Source organism: Heterocephalus glaber, unplaced genomic scaffold, assembly GCF_053883595.1.
Source record: "Heterocephalus glaber isolate CG9 unplaced genomic scaffold, H.glaber_assembly_v1.0 deba00001444, whole genome shotgun sequence".
Taxonomy (NCBI): domain Eukaryota; kingdom Metazoa; phylum Chordata; class Mammalia; order Rodentia; family Bathyergidae; genus Heterocephalus; species Heterocephalus glaber.
Genome location: NW_028258297.1, coordinates 19,860,989 through 19,874,904, shown reverse-complemented (window position 1 = coordinate 19,874,904; position 13,916 = coordinate 19,860,989). Strand labels below are relative to the sequence as shown.

The following is a 13,916-nucleotide window of genomic DNA, read 5'->3' as shown; positions in this document are numbered from 1 at the left end:
GGAGGAGTTCACTTCCACAGAAATAGTGAGTATGTGGTCATGTGGTGTAAAGGAGAGCCTGACTTCAAATCAGGCAAGACTGGTCTTGAGTTTCAACTCTGCCATTTCTTAATTCCATGATCCCAGACCCAATTCTTTAATCTACAGTTGTCCTAAGATACGTGAAAGGTGAGGTAGATCAGGGCTGCTGCTGTCTGCACAAGCAGTGGGGACGGGCTCCAGATGTTGGCCTCATACCTTTGGATGTGGAAGGGACTGGGCATAAATGTGTCCAGCGGGATGGATATCCTCTCCATTCTAATTCTCGCCACTTGAAAGAAAGTGGGCATTCAATTGTATTTGAGGAACGCCCCCACCTCCCATCACAGAAGATAATGGGGTGCCAGAGGATATGGGAAAAACAACTGAGTTGGTGCATAAGTGTCTATTCTAGTGTTCAGGAACTGTGGAGCACCATAGAGGACTAGAAGGGTGACATCCCTTACAGCGTTCCTACCAAGAGTCTATGTGACAGTGCCTGGAGTAGACAGCTGGAGGTGTGCAGACCGGAACTGGCCTGGTCTTCTTTCCTGTTTTGAACATGCTTTTTATTTTAAGAAAATGTAAAACAAACTTTCATAACAGTAAGAGAATAACAATAGTTAATACGCTGTGTGTTATCTTCAAAGAAGAGTAGAAGATGTAAACCGAAAAGATACTTATGACAAAGAAAGAAACAGATAAGAACCCAAACTTTTTTCAACAAACTAAGATAAACTAGTAGTATAAATGAGACAAATTAGCATATATATTGAAATATTTTAAAATATGTAATTTGGGGAAGTATATGAACTTCTTCCTACTTCCTATTTCTCTTGTGTTTTGCTCATTTATATCTACCTATATATCCATATCTTCTATATAACTATATCTGTATATTATTTCTCATGCAAGAGAAACCATGCAATATTTGAACTTGTGTGTCTAACTTATTTCACTTAACAGGAATGATGTAAATGTAAAGAGATGTCCTGTTCCCATCATTTCTCAAAGGGTTGGAGCGTGAGCCTTTGTCAAAATGTACAGGACTGTTCCTGGAGACTTATATGCTATGAAAATCACAACAGATTCTAGTTAGCACATTATAATTACATATATAGAGAGACACATATACATAGAAAGATTTATTTCATGGCATAATCATTATTTTCTCAGAATAAAATCAGATGTGGTAAACATTGTTTCAACATATTTCTAGCCCATGGGTCTTGAGTCCTTAATACATTTTGTTGATGTCATGTGAAATATATCTTCATCCAGAATTCTAGAAGTAAAGTACAATGCATATGCACATATCTCTAAGCAACTTCAAAGAAGCAAAGGATAACCAAAAATTGTCTTTCCATATAGAGTGGAGTTTAAGGGATTATCAAAATTATGAGAATTCACTGAAATACCTACAGGCCTTGAACTAAAAAGATCTCTAACCCAACTTTACAATGTACTTTAGTACATGTGCTGCTGAAGCGAGCACTATAATATATTTTAGATGGGTATTCATGGGCACCTTTGCACAAGGTCGGGAATTTTTCTTTGTTTGTTTGTTTGTTTTTTGTTTTTGGTACCGGGGATCAAACTCAGGTCCCTGCGCTTGCGCAGCAGGCTAATCCCCGGCCCAAGATCGGGAATTTTTGACTGGAAGTTCGTGCTTCCCAACTCAGAGCACCAGCAGTATAATTTGGGAACTGAGAAACAAGATGTTTTTGTAAATTTATAATTTTTTGCCTCCTGTGGTTCAGGAAAGTCCCTATTCATTGGCCTCCAGAGTTTGATGAGGTGTCTTTCAAAACTATTTTTATGCTGCTTCCCTCTTCTGCTTCATTAGTTGCTACTGCTGATTTCCCAGTGAAATATAATTATAGCTCTTTCACTGTGCTTCCCCTCACAAGCTGTTGCAACAAAGGGTATCATTTAAGAAATATAGCAAATAAGTAAAATTGGTGTATCTCCTCAATTTGTACAAATGTATGAATAACTAAGTGAATAATAGCACGTGTTGAACAAAAATATTTAATTGTCGATAGAGCTGATGAGGAACTGGGTGTGGAAAGCAGCTCCATGTTGATGCTGGCTTCCGGGTGGTACCCACAGACCTCAGCTGGAGAACACTGCACACCATTGAGGGGAAAAAAAGCTAGCTCTTTGTACCATTTTCTTTTCAAAGCAACTAGAAACCAAAAAACCACTTACATTTTTGAAGCAGTGTATGAGGAAGCTGTGTGCTTTTGAATAAATAATGGTGGCTGGTGACTTGGTCAGCATATGATGAAAGCATCATACCCCAGCATATTTTAAGAATGTAATATCTAGTGATGTGTTTGTTCTCTTAACATCTCCTCAGTTACTAGGGGAAAACTACTAGCTTCTATATCATTTTTCTTCCTTCATGGCAAGTTACTTTAAGACTGTGTTTCCCCAAAAATATGACCTAACTGGAAAATAAACCCTAGCTGGTCGTTACCATGGTGATAGCCAGTGTCCTGCAGAAGATGGCCTCACTGTTGTCTTGCTCAGTGGCTGCTCTGTAATGGCAGGTCAGGCAAGGATAGGCTGTTAGGTCTTATTTTCGGGGAAACACAGGAATAGATTCCCTTTAAGCAGTTAATGGTGAAATTCAATAAACACTTTGATTTTGAAGAGATTCGGTAAGCGGCACAAACCTTTCATTTCAAACTTGTTTCACACTCCAGCCATGGGCTTTTATCACTTTCTTCTTATATCACCACAGTGTATAAAAAGTGTTTAGTTAGTGGTAAACATCAGAGCATAATCAAATTTATTATGATTAATTGTTTAGATCGAATTTGTTTGAAATATTTGTAAGCTATGTACAAAATGTCTATCTGAAAATTAACTCTTAATAGCCATAAACTAGAACAAAATTACTGCAAACTACAATTGATCAGAATGCCAAGTTAATCCTAAAAAGAACCTCCAATTTGTGATTCAGAAGCATGCTTTCAAATTTTCTAAGGAATATATGGAAGCATCTTGATATCTAATCTACTTGCAAGTAAGCAGACTGCATTCAGAGGAGCAGATGGCTGATTGGCTTTGATTGGTAAAAGGTCATTTTAATTAAATTTTATCATAAGAAATTCCAAAACTATAATGGGTAGTTTATGATAAATATGACCCTTTGGAGACTTCCTGATCTCTTTTTCTCCCCTAGGCTTTATAGAGAAAGTGACAACTAAACTATCCATGTCCATCTACCAGCTAATTGGCATCTACTGCAGCAGCTTCTACGCCGATTTTCAGCCGGTGAGTGCACCCGGAAGCATTTCCCCGGTGCACCCCGGGCTAGATTCCCACCTCAGCTTTACGGTGTCAGCGATGCACAACATCCCAGAGCCATGGGTGCACAGGTGAGGGCGACTTCTCACACGAGGGTTGATTACTTTACCTATAACTTCTAATTTGATAGGATGTTAGTTAGCTTGTTATTATTTACAGGAACAAGCATTTCATAGAATTTTTGAAATTTCTTAAAACCACTATTTAAAAATTCAGATTTCCAATAGGCATTTATCTTCCCCCTTCCACTCTTTGTATTAAAACTAGTTGCTATTGTCAATATAACATTACAGAAATACAAAATATTCATTCTGTGCAGTGGCTGCCCTAAAATTTTCTTTTTCTTGTTTAGATTTAATTGACTAATGCTAATGGAAAGAAAATTAAGAGAAGATGAGAGAGAGAGAGAGAGAGAGAGAGAGAGAGAGAGAGAAACATACACATACATACAGGGAGATGAAGAATATTTAAAAATAGGAAAAAAAACTCACCCTGATTCTCATCAGTTATAGTGGTAGATATTTTATGAGCTTAGTATTTTGATCAGGAAAATCAGCCAAGGATTTTTGAGGTTTAATAAAAATGAATGACAGTTATACATGGAAATCACTGGGTTTGGGGGTGAGCTGACATTATTATGTCATTTTTAATACCATAATTAGGGTAACATCTCATAAAAAATTTAAAATTTGTATAGGTTATATCTATAATACTAATTAAAGTTGATAGAATACTAACTATATTTGTTAATGAATATGTTGTATCTTTTACATTTGGCATCTCAAATAAAAACAAAATATTTCAGTAAAGATAAATAATTTTAGTTTAGTAAGTATTTTTAGACTATATAAATATTTATTAGCTTTTAAAGGAAATCCTATCTATTAAAAAGTACCACACACATTTTTTTAGAATTCGGGGTATGATACTTTCATGATCTTTTCCTTTTCTTAATTTTATGATGAATTTTAAAAGGCTAACATATACTATTACCAATTCCTACTCTAATGAATATTTTCTTAAAGTTTTCTAACCATCAATATGTATTCTTTAATTTTAGTTCACATGGAAAAAACATTGTAGCTAGGTAAATACATATAAAGTTATATGTATAGAACACATATATATATGTATAGATATATATGTGTATAGATAAAGATATATGTGTAAATGTAAAATGCATGAGTAGATTGAAAATGCAGTCTGTATTTGTATGAACTGTCTATCGAGCCCTCTTTCTTCATATTTCTCTACATAATTCCTATATGCAGAGTAAAAATACTGAGAGGATTTTAAACATTTTCACACTTATTAACATAGGCAGACTTGTATTTATGTATATAAAATTATAGAATAAACTAATAATTTTCTTTGAACGCCTCTATAATCAATGAGAATGTTGATAGAAAAAACAAAATTACACCTGTCACTTATTAGAGGAGCAAACTATAAAACCAAAGCTGGAGACAGAGGAAAAGACACCACTATTCTCTTAAAGAATCCGTTGACCAATCAGCCTTATAAGTTCTGGGATAAGGTCCCAGGAAGATGTCCTACCTGGTGACAAATTGTATCCTTCATGCAAGTTTCCCTAGGGACCTAGCTATTGATTGGTACAAACAAAATTACCCCAAGATTTAGCAACTCAGCAGAGCAAACACTGGTGAGTTCATATTGTGAGGGTCAGGAGCCTGGGGAATAGTTTAGCTGGATGGGTCTAGCTCAGGGTTTCTGTTGAGTTGCGGCCAACTGTTGACTAAGGCCACAGTCATCTCAAGACTCTCTGAGCAGAAGAGTCCACTTCCAAGGTCACTCACAAGCTTGTTGGCATTTCTCATCTCTTCACAGTGTGTAGCTTTGGGAATTCCCTGCCACAGAACTGTCTTTGAATGTCCTTGAGACATAGCAGTTGGCTTCCACAGAGCAAAGATCCATCAAGGAGAGACAAAGTTCATGGGGAAGGGACTATCAAAGACAAAAGAGGGAGTCTTTTGTAACCTAATTTTGGAAGGGATAAACCATTGTTTCTGCCATATTGGTATCCTGTGGGAAAACATAGTACAAGGGTTTGAAAACCAGGGGGCAGAATCACTGGAGACCATCCTGCAAGCAGGCTGCCACACCTGGGAAGAAACAGCAAGGAAGAACGTAAGCCAGAGCCATCTCCAGAAGCATAAGTACTGACAAACCTGGTGCGAAAGATAGCAAATTGACAACTTTTTATCTGGTTTTAGCTATAATGACTAGATCTAATGGCAGTGAACTGAATTAATTTGTTAAGCCACAGAACTCTAAAATAATAAATAGTTGATGAATTTGAAACTGAGTTATGATCTACTCCATGACTCTGCCTTCAGGAAAGGCCTTAAGGAAGCTATAAAAGACAAATGAAGATATATCTTACAATCATCTGATTAAACAAATCCTTTTGGTGATTCATCATAGTGATTAAGCACCCATTCATATTAAACCTAAATTTCTCATAATATTAATTAAAAACTTGGTTTGAGATTGTTACTTTGGGGCTGAGAGGAGTACTTAGCCTATATCATATTATTGTCAAAGACAGAAACAGAAGCTGAGCTGGAACATGTGAAGAAGTGACAGATGTAAAGGAAGGCACATCAGGGAGTGAAGAAGACATTATAGCTGAGATACATACTTGGGCTTTGGGACCACCAGCCCAGCATACCTTTGCATATTAGCACTCTTGTTGCTGGGACAAAAATACTTGAAAAGAGCCAAGCTTAAATTTGTCTCATAGTTTCAGAAGGTTCAGTCCATGGTAATTCATTCCAAAGCAGAAACATCATGACAGAAGGGCATGGTGGAGCAAAGCTGCTCATTTCATGGTAGCTGGAAAGCAGAGTACAGGGGAAGGGGCCAAGGATCAGATATAGAGTCCAAAGTCATACTTCCATGATCCCTCCGGACACACTCAGAAGTGTGCTTTACTGATCCCCTAGGAAGCTACCAAGTCAATCAAATTGACTATTAAACTTAATAGTCACACTTAACTATCAAAAGTACATGTGTACAGTCTAGATTTATCTTTCATTCATTTCACTCAAGTCTCATAGATAAACTTGGCTTTTGTATAACCATCCCAAGGAATGTGTGGAAGACAGGTACAATACCTCTTAATATAAATACTGTGCACACACCAACCAAATATTGGTATATAGACAATCATAATGGACTCTTGAGTCAAAGAGCATTATTAAATATAAAATCATGGCATAGTAGTAAAATATGTGAGTCCCAATAAGAAGTAAGAGAGTTTAAAAAATTGACAGAAATCCAAGAAGAAACTGATGGACTACTATCATGGCAGGTGATATCACCATTTCTCAGGAATTAATAAATTAATGAGGCAATTTGGGGACAAACATGGAATACGGAGCCAAGACAACTAACAAATTTGATCCAATAAATATATATCTTGTACTCTACTGGAAAGAATTTAAAAGTACAAGTTCTTTCAATGGAGGACATATATTTTAAGTGACCAAAAACTATATTGTCAAACAAGTCCAAACAAATTTAAAATAACCTGTAAATGGAGATCTCACCCATATTCTACAATGTGACTATATTTGATTTTGATAATAAAATTCATATGAATAAATGTATTTGTAAACTCAAATATGTATTTTTAAATAAACTGAGGAGTCAAAGAGTTTGTGAGTTGGGGTTTTACCCATTCATTCTATGCTGAGCTGGGGTAGAGGCGATGAATATCACCAGTTCACACCAGTGTCTTTGCTCTCAGCAGCCCCCAAACTAGTTCCTTTCCTGTGAAAACTTAGATGCAAGGAAGGGAGAAACCACTCCCTTGGGCTACTGAAGTTAGATGGAACTTCGAGCCTTCTCTTTTTCTCCCCAGAGGAAAACCAGGAGTCAAGAGTTTCCTCCGTGATGCCACACTGGGCCAGAGAGAGACTCTGGCAAGTGAATCACACCATGCATTTCCCTACTGGCTTTGATGGGGCTGGCTTTATACTCAAGCTGGCTAGAGATGCCTCCTCACTGGCTTCTAGATTCCTCACAAAAGGAATTAGCCATGCATTGTTGAATTGTTGTTGCTGTGGGCACAGGAAGATATTGGTGCTTCTTATTCTGCAGTCTTGCTGACATGCTCAACATAAATCCTTAAAGCAATTTGTAAAGCGCACTTTACACAAGCAAACATGACTTTATCATTTGACTTTTGACTATAAAAATAACTGACCCAGTTAGAAAGCTATTTCCTTCAATGTGTTAAGTTTACTGAATCGATTTTATTTCTTTTAGCTATGAAACATTTTTGTTTTCCTGTTGGCTTACATATGCTGGAAAGAAGTTGTGCCAAGTGAGAAACTACAGAAATATTCCGGTCAAAAAATTATTTTTTTTACTGGTCAACTGGAATGAAACGTAAGTTTAGTCTTTATTCTGGCTGGATCATTTCTCTAGTAAAAATCAGCTTTATATTTTTTTCTTTTTTTTAAGCAACAGGAGTGATTTTAAAATGTTGCTAGTTGACTTGATATCCTGGTGTGACAAATATGGTAGTACTAATAGATAAGTGGCTGTTAATTCAACAGATTAAAAAGTTCATTTAAAAGCCTAGACAAGTGTCCAATCCATACTATTGAACTGAGTGAAAAAGGAAATTGGAAAAGGGAGTTATTAATCATTCACATCCAATAGAAATCAGAAATTCTCTGTATTTGAGTTGGGATGGGGAGGTCCCTATACAGTACAGAAGTCATCTAATAAGTAACTTCCATTTTCTCATGCAAGTTAATTAAATATTTGTCACAAGCTCTTTAGCAGTAAACATCCATATATTGGGTAAACTTGCACCTACCTGGGAATGATTGACTCCTATTTCTTCCTCCTGTGGAGATCTGTTAAGTCAAAATTGTCAAGAATCTTCTTAGCACTATTCCTGCCCTCACCTCCCCTTCCTCCCCTGCCCAAGTCAAGTTCTATCCTCGTGCATAATCTCAGGGGACTCATGGGCCCCATCCATGGCATTTCCACAGTCATCACTGCTTTTCCTTGCCACTCCTATGGCTGATCCACTGGTTCTTAGCCAGTTATTTCTCTGAGATCTCCACTACATCACTGATGAGGACCAAATTTATTCCTTTGTCAGTTGGAAGAAAATTTCCCAGTGCTTTCGCCTTCAGCTCTTTCAGATCTGTCTTTCTTGGAAGATAACTTGGCTCCAAGTCTCATTGAAAATATGAATCAGAATCCTAGGAGTCAGAGAATTGTGTTAGAACACCACCACCTAGCTCCTCTACTGTCACCATGCTCAATGGAGACTGTCCTGAGACATGGCTGGTGACGTTCACTTCCACATACATCACTATCCTTCCCATCCAAAACCAAATCCTCCTTGTTCTATGACCTTTATCCTCTCTATGTTCCCTCTTTGCTTAAGGTTCTTAATTCCTCTGACCAAAGACCTGACATCAATTATGTTATACTTTTCCCTTATTACAGACTCTGTTCTGCTTGTAAAATTCTTCAGGGGCTTTTCAATTCTTATAAGACAAAGTACAAATCAGAGCATAGAGCACAAGGCTTGTATGGCTTGATCCTACTTATCTCTGTACCTTCATTCATTAGAATTAGCCCTATTCCCTTCCCCTGCACCCAGTCTGCATCTGATCTATTTGTTCTACTATGAACCCACAAATCACACCTGTGTCAGGTCCTCCATTTGCTAGAAACATAATTATTCTACTTGCCCACCTTGGTAACACCTAGGTAGCTTCCACCTCCTGTATAAACACGTCAAATATCTTGACTCTGAACTTTTCTGTAATGGTAACTTCTTTGATGTGTTCATTTTTATTTATCTGTTTTTACAAATGATGCAAAGTTTATTTTTAAAAACATCATTCAGTCTTCAGCTGCCAAAACACCACAAGACAGAGTAAAAGTCCAGTAAATATTGTTGGGCAATAATGAATTTTGTGTAACAAATGTCTCCTTAAAAAAAAGATTAGCAGAGCATGATGGCACATGCCTGTAATCCCAGCATTCAAGAGGCTGAGGCAGGAGAATGGCAGTGAGTTTGAGGCCACCCTGGGCTACATAGTGAAGTCAAGGTCAGCCTAAACTACTAAATTACATAGCAAGACCTTGTCTCAAAAAAACAAAACAAAAAAGTTATAGGCCAGCTCAATTGCTAAAATTATTCTTATTTAACTAAAAATTACTTAGTTATTTTGAAAAATTGGATTCATTTTCAACTCAGATTCATGCTATCATGTAGATAATTCATCTAATTCTAAAACCAATTTCATAGAGAAACATCTCCAAATAAATTTAAAATAATTGGTGTTTTAGAAAACCATATTTTTATTCTCTTTAAGACTGCTCAGTATTATTTTTCTATGAAAGATTCTTTCATTCCTCCAGTAGTTTACTACTTCATCCTAGAAATATTTTTTATTTTATTTCTTTTAAATATATTTACTATTTTATAAGATACCTGTGACATTCTTTTTGTATTTCATTAACATGTTCTTGTTACAGTATAATTGGCAGTATATTTTATTACGACTGTAAATTTGATGATAAAAACTTTGTGCTTTAGTAATAAGATAGATTTTGACTTTTATATTCTAATAATCGTATTACATCATTGAAGTATATTATCTCATCCCAATTTACAAAGAAAATATGAAGCAGACATTGTCATTCCCACTTTACAGAACAGGAACTCCACATTTATTAATCTTAATTAACTTACCCCATGCTTCATAACTGGCAGATTGTTAAACTAACTTTAAAATCACCCTGACTCCTTAGCTGGCATGTCACATACGTTATCTTTTCTTTTCTCTTTTCTTTTCCTTACCTCTCTCTCTCTCTCTCCTTTCTTTCTTTCTCTTTCTTTCTTTCTTTCTTTCTCTCTTTCTCTTTCTTTCCTTCCTTCCTTCCTTCCTTTCTTTCTTATCATGAGGACTGAATCCAGGGCCTTTGCAGTGAGCTACATCCCAGCCCTTTATTAATTTTTATTTTGAGACAAGGTCTTCTTAAGTGCCCAAATTGCCCAGACTGGGTTTAAACTTGGAATCCTCCTGCTTCAGCCTGCCCAAGTGCTGAACGTAAAGATGTGCACCACTATGCACAGCTTACATATTGTTTCTTACAACATGCAGAATCTTGGAGCATGTATTTTTATATCTCATGAACAGTGCTCAACATCTTAAGTTAAAAACCAAACAACAGCAACAAAAACCAGTCTCAACCACATCCCATTCTCCTGCCTGCAGCCATCCTATTATACTCCTCTGCTTTATAGCATGACCTTGTAAGGGAATTTACTTTTTGTTGAGTTTTCCCTGTGCACTAAAACGTACTCCCATCAGGCCTTCATCACTTCTGCTAAACTGAAATTGTTGATCAGAATCACAAGTCCCCTGCAAACCTAAATTCAATGCTTGGTTCTCACTTCTCTTCTTATGAGACCATCAGGATCATTTGGTACTGGTGATATCATGCTCTGTCTTGAAATTTACACCACACTTATCTTACTCCTACTTCATTGGCCTTTCTTTCTCCATCTCCTTTTGTTCTTCACCAGTTATGATTTTAACCTTTAATTCTCTTCTCTGTTGTATGAATTCTTACTCCATAGGTTTCTTGTACAGCCACATACCTTTAAATGCCATCTACAGGTCAACAACTCCCAAACCTATGTCACCACCCCAGGCTCCAGTTACAGACTACACACTGTACACTCAATATGTCTAACATTGAATTCCTGGTCTCACATTCCAAACTGCTCCACCCATGGATGGCTGTTCTGGATGTCCACTTCTAGTTCTAATTGCCCAGTTCAAAATCTATAGCCCGGATGTTCTCTCTCACATCCCATGTCCAGGAAATCCTATTGGTGTTCTCCTCAAAACATATGCAATGTATTACTTCTTACTCCTCCACTGGTCTAAGCTACCCTAATGTCTCTCCTCTATGACCACAGTAGACTTTTAATATTCTCCCACTCTACTGCACCTTTATAGTCCTTCTCACACAGTTCAAGTGGTGTCTTCACAATGTAAGTCAAGTCTCAAAGTCCTCTGTTTAAAAATCCAGAAATGACTTCTTCTCCTGTTGCAGTCATACAAAAGTCAAACTCTTTGCAGTGGCCATTAGTAGAAGTTCAAAGCAATACAGCTTTAGATACCCTCATTTTCATTATCAAAGACTTACTCTGATTTTAGAAAGACTGTATCATATAGAAAAAAATTTGCTGGTTATTCATTTTTAAATAGGTAAGGCAAACTTACGGTTAAAACTCAAGGTTTCTGCCTATTCTTCAGATAAAAAAGGGGCAATCTCACTCTTATGAAGTATTTTTATGCTGTTTTTTATCCCAAAAGTTTATTCCTTTTGTTTTTAAGTATCCATGCAGATATTTAAAAAAGATTTTCCAATGAATGTGAGATTATTCTGACTTTAAAAAAACATATATATTTAAAAGATGAATAAATAACTACTTAGAAAACATGCATTCTTTCCACATTATTTTTTCACTAATAAATATAAAAGGACTGAGTTTGGCAGTAGCTATCAACTGTAACTTATCTAATTTTGCTGGCAAGTGAAGTTATATATAAAGAAGACATATTTAATGAAGAAAAAAGAACATTCTAGATTATGTGAAGAATAAAATGAAATTACAGCTTCTATTTTGGTGCAGAAATATGAAAATCTAATAGAAAGTCAATTCTAGGTAAAAAGAATATTCAAGAAATTACTGTGCTTTTCATAATATCATCAAGATTTTATGTCACATTTTGAAGCTTCCTTTATGTCAAGAAATACATCTATATTATCTTGAGTGAATATTACAAGTATGAAAGAGTAGAAAAGATTTTAGTCTTAAATCCCTAATATGTAACATTTTAACAAATCTAGATTTTGCCAATCTTAAAATATGGAAGATTTTCCTCACTGCAGTCTTTCTTTTACTTACCTCCCTTACTTTTGTGTGTCATATGTGTGCAAAAAAAATATTTTAAATAAATCTGCACAATAGTTAATATAAATAATCACATTAAATATAGTGAATACATTAATGGAGTGCTAATCTACTACCTACATCTTGCCACATATTGTGCTATATTATGGTAGTTTCATTTTATGGTAAGGAGAAATAGGGCTTAGAAAAAAAGTTAAATGGATATAATGTTTAAGGAGGAACATCTTATTTGTCAACAGGGTCATTTTCATTAATATTCAAGAACAAATTCAGACTCACCCTCTCCCCATCCACTTATATGTTGACATTTCACAGTTATTATTAACTCAATTATATCACACCCTAAGTTGTACACATTACTTCCACTCTCACTTTCTTTTTCTTGTGTTTCCTTTCAGTTAAAATTACCAGCTATATCATAATTTAGAGACTAGAATTCACCATTAATTCTTCATTGTCCTCTCTCACTACTGTGCTGATAGTCAAGTATCAGTTATCCATTTTATTTCTAAAATAATTCTCTTTTCTCTCCCCCTGTTTGCTGCTGTATTCCTGAATCTGGACCCATTTATCTGAGGGAACACCATATAGAACAGAGAGATTTGTAATTCCTCCAAGTCAGTTATGGTTACTGGGCTGAGCTTCCCTCACTACCAAGGCTGGATGCTGTACAGGAACTAAAAGAAAGAAGCACTGATGTTCCATTTGAACCTGAGTAAGGACTCTCCCTGGTATCCAGATGAGAAAGCCAACTTCTAGTGTGAGAAGATTCTCAGTGTTACCTGGTCCCTTAGCAGGACGAACTGCCTTCCAAAGGACAGCAGACTTTGGTCATCTCAGTCCTCTAATAATCACCTACTACTTAAGCAATCAGACATCATAGTCAAATTGGAAATCACAAAACCAGTAGGTTCTGCTCTGTTCATACTCCTCACAATGGATACCAAACTACTTGGTTGCTCTTCAAGTCACCTTCTTCTTTCTGCTTCCTATTCCTTGATGAGGCACTTCCTGTGACTCTGCCTCTCTGCCAACCTTTGTTTGAATTTCCTATTTCTCCCTAGCATTTCCCTCTTCTTGACATACATACTCTCTTATCTCAGCCTTTAAAAATATTTACTTTGCCTCTTTGCTTCATAAATAATTCTTTCCTAAATACCGTGCTTCTCTTGAGGCTCATGTTCACGAACCCAGTCATTTCTACACAACAAAGATGACTTGAGAAAAGAAACAAAAGTACCTGTTTCCCTGCCTATGGAGTGGGACCTCAGGTCACAATCTCAGTTTTCTGTCAAAAACTTCTTCTTTGCCACTCATTCCATGAACATACACCTCACTCAATCTTGTATATCATGTATGTGTTATTTCTAGTCTTCTGAACACTGTCCCACTATATGGATGGCTTCAACAACCAAACTTAAGATTTTCTAAGCATTAGCAATCCAGTTTATCCTTACCCACTTCTATTTTTCCCAAGATCTACAATGTGCTCAGGACCTGAAAACACTTACTTTGTTTTCACATATCCAGGAATTGTATATGTATCATATTTCAGTGATCATCCTTCAAATTCCTGGACCTCATCATT

At 36.3% G+C, this 13,916-nt stretch overlaps 1 protein-coding gene across 4 annotated transcripts in view; it reads left to right on the top strand.

Annotated features, from left to right (window-relative positions):
- Positions 1-13,916, top strand: part of Pik3c2g (phosphatidylinositol-4-phosphate 3-kinase catalytic subunit type 2 gamma) — a 326,458-nt gene that overhangs the window by 96,436 nt on the left and 216,106 nt on the right. For all 4 annotated transcript variants that reach the window (XR_002395360.2, XM_087213485.1, XM_021259132.2 and 1 more), the window contains 2 exons: positions 3,212-3,407; positions 7,630-7,752. Coding sequence is in view for 3 of the 4 variants with exons in the window: in XM_087213485.1 (XP_087069611.1) it covers positions 3,212-3,407; positions 7,630-7,752 (319 nt within the window). In the remaining variant the exon portion in view is untranslated. The remainder of the gene's footprint in view (positions 1-3,211; positions 3,408-7,629; positions 7,753-13,916) is intronic.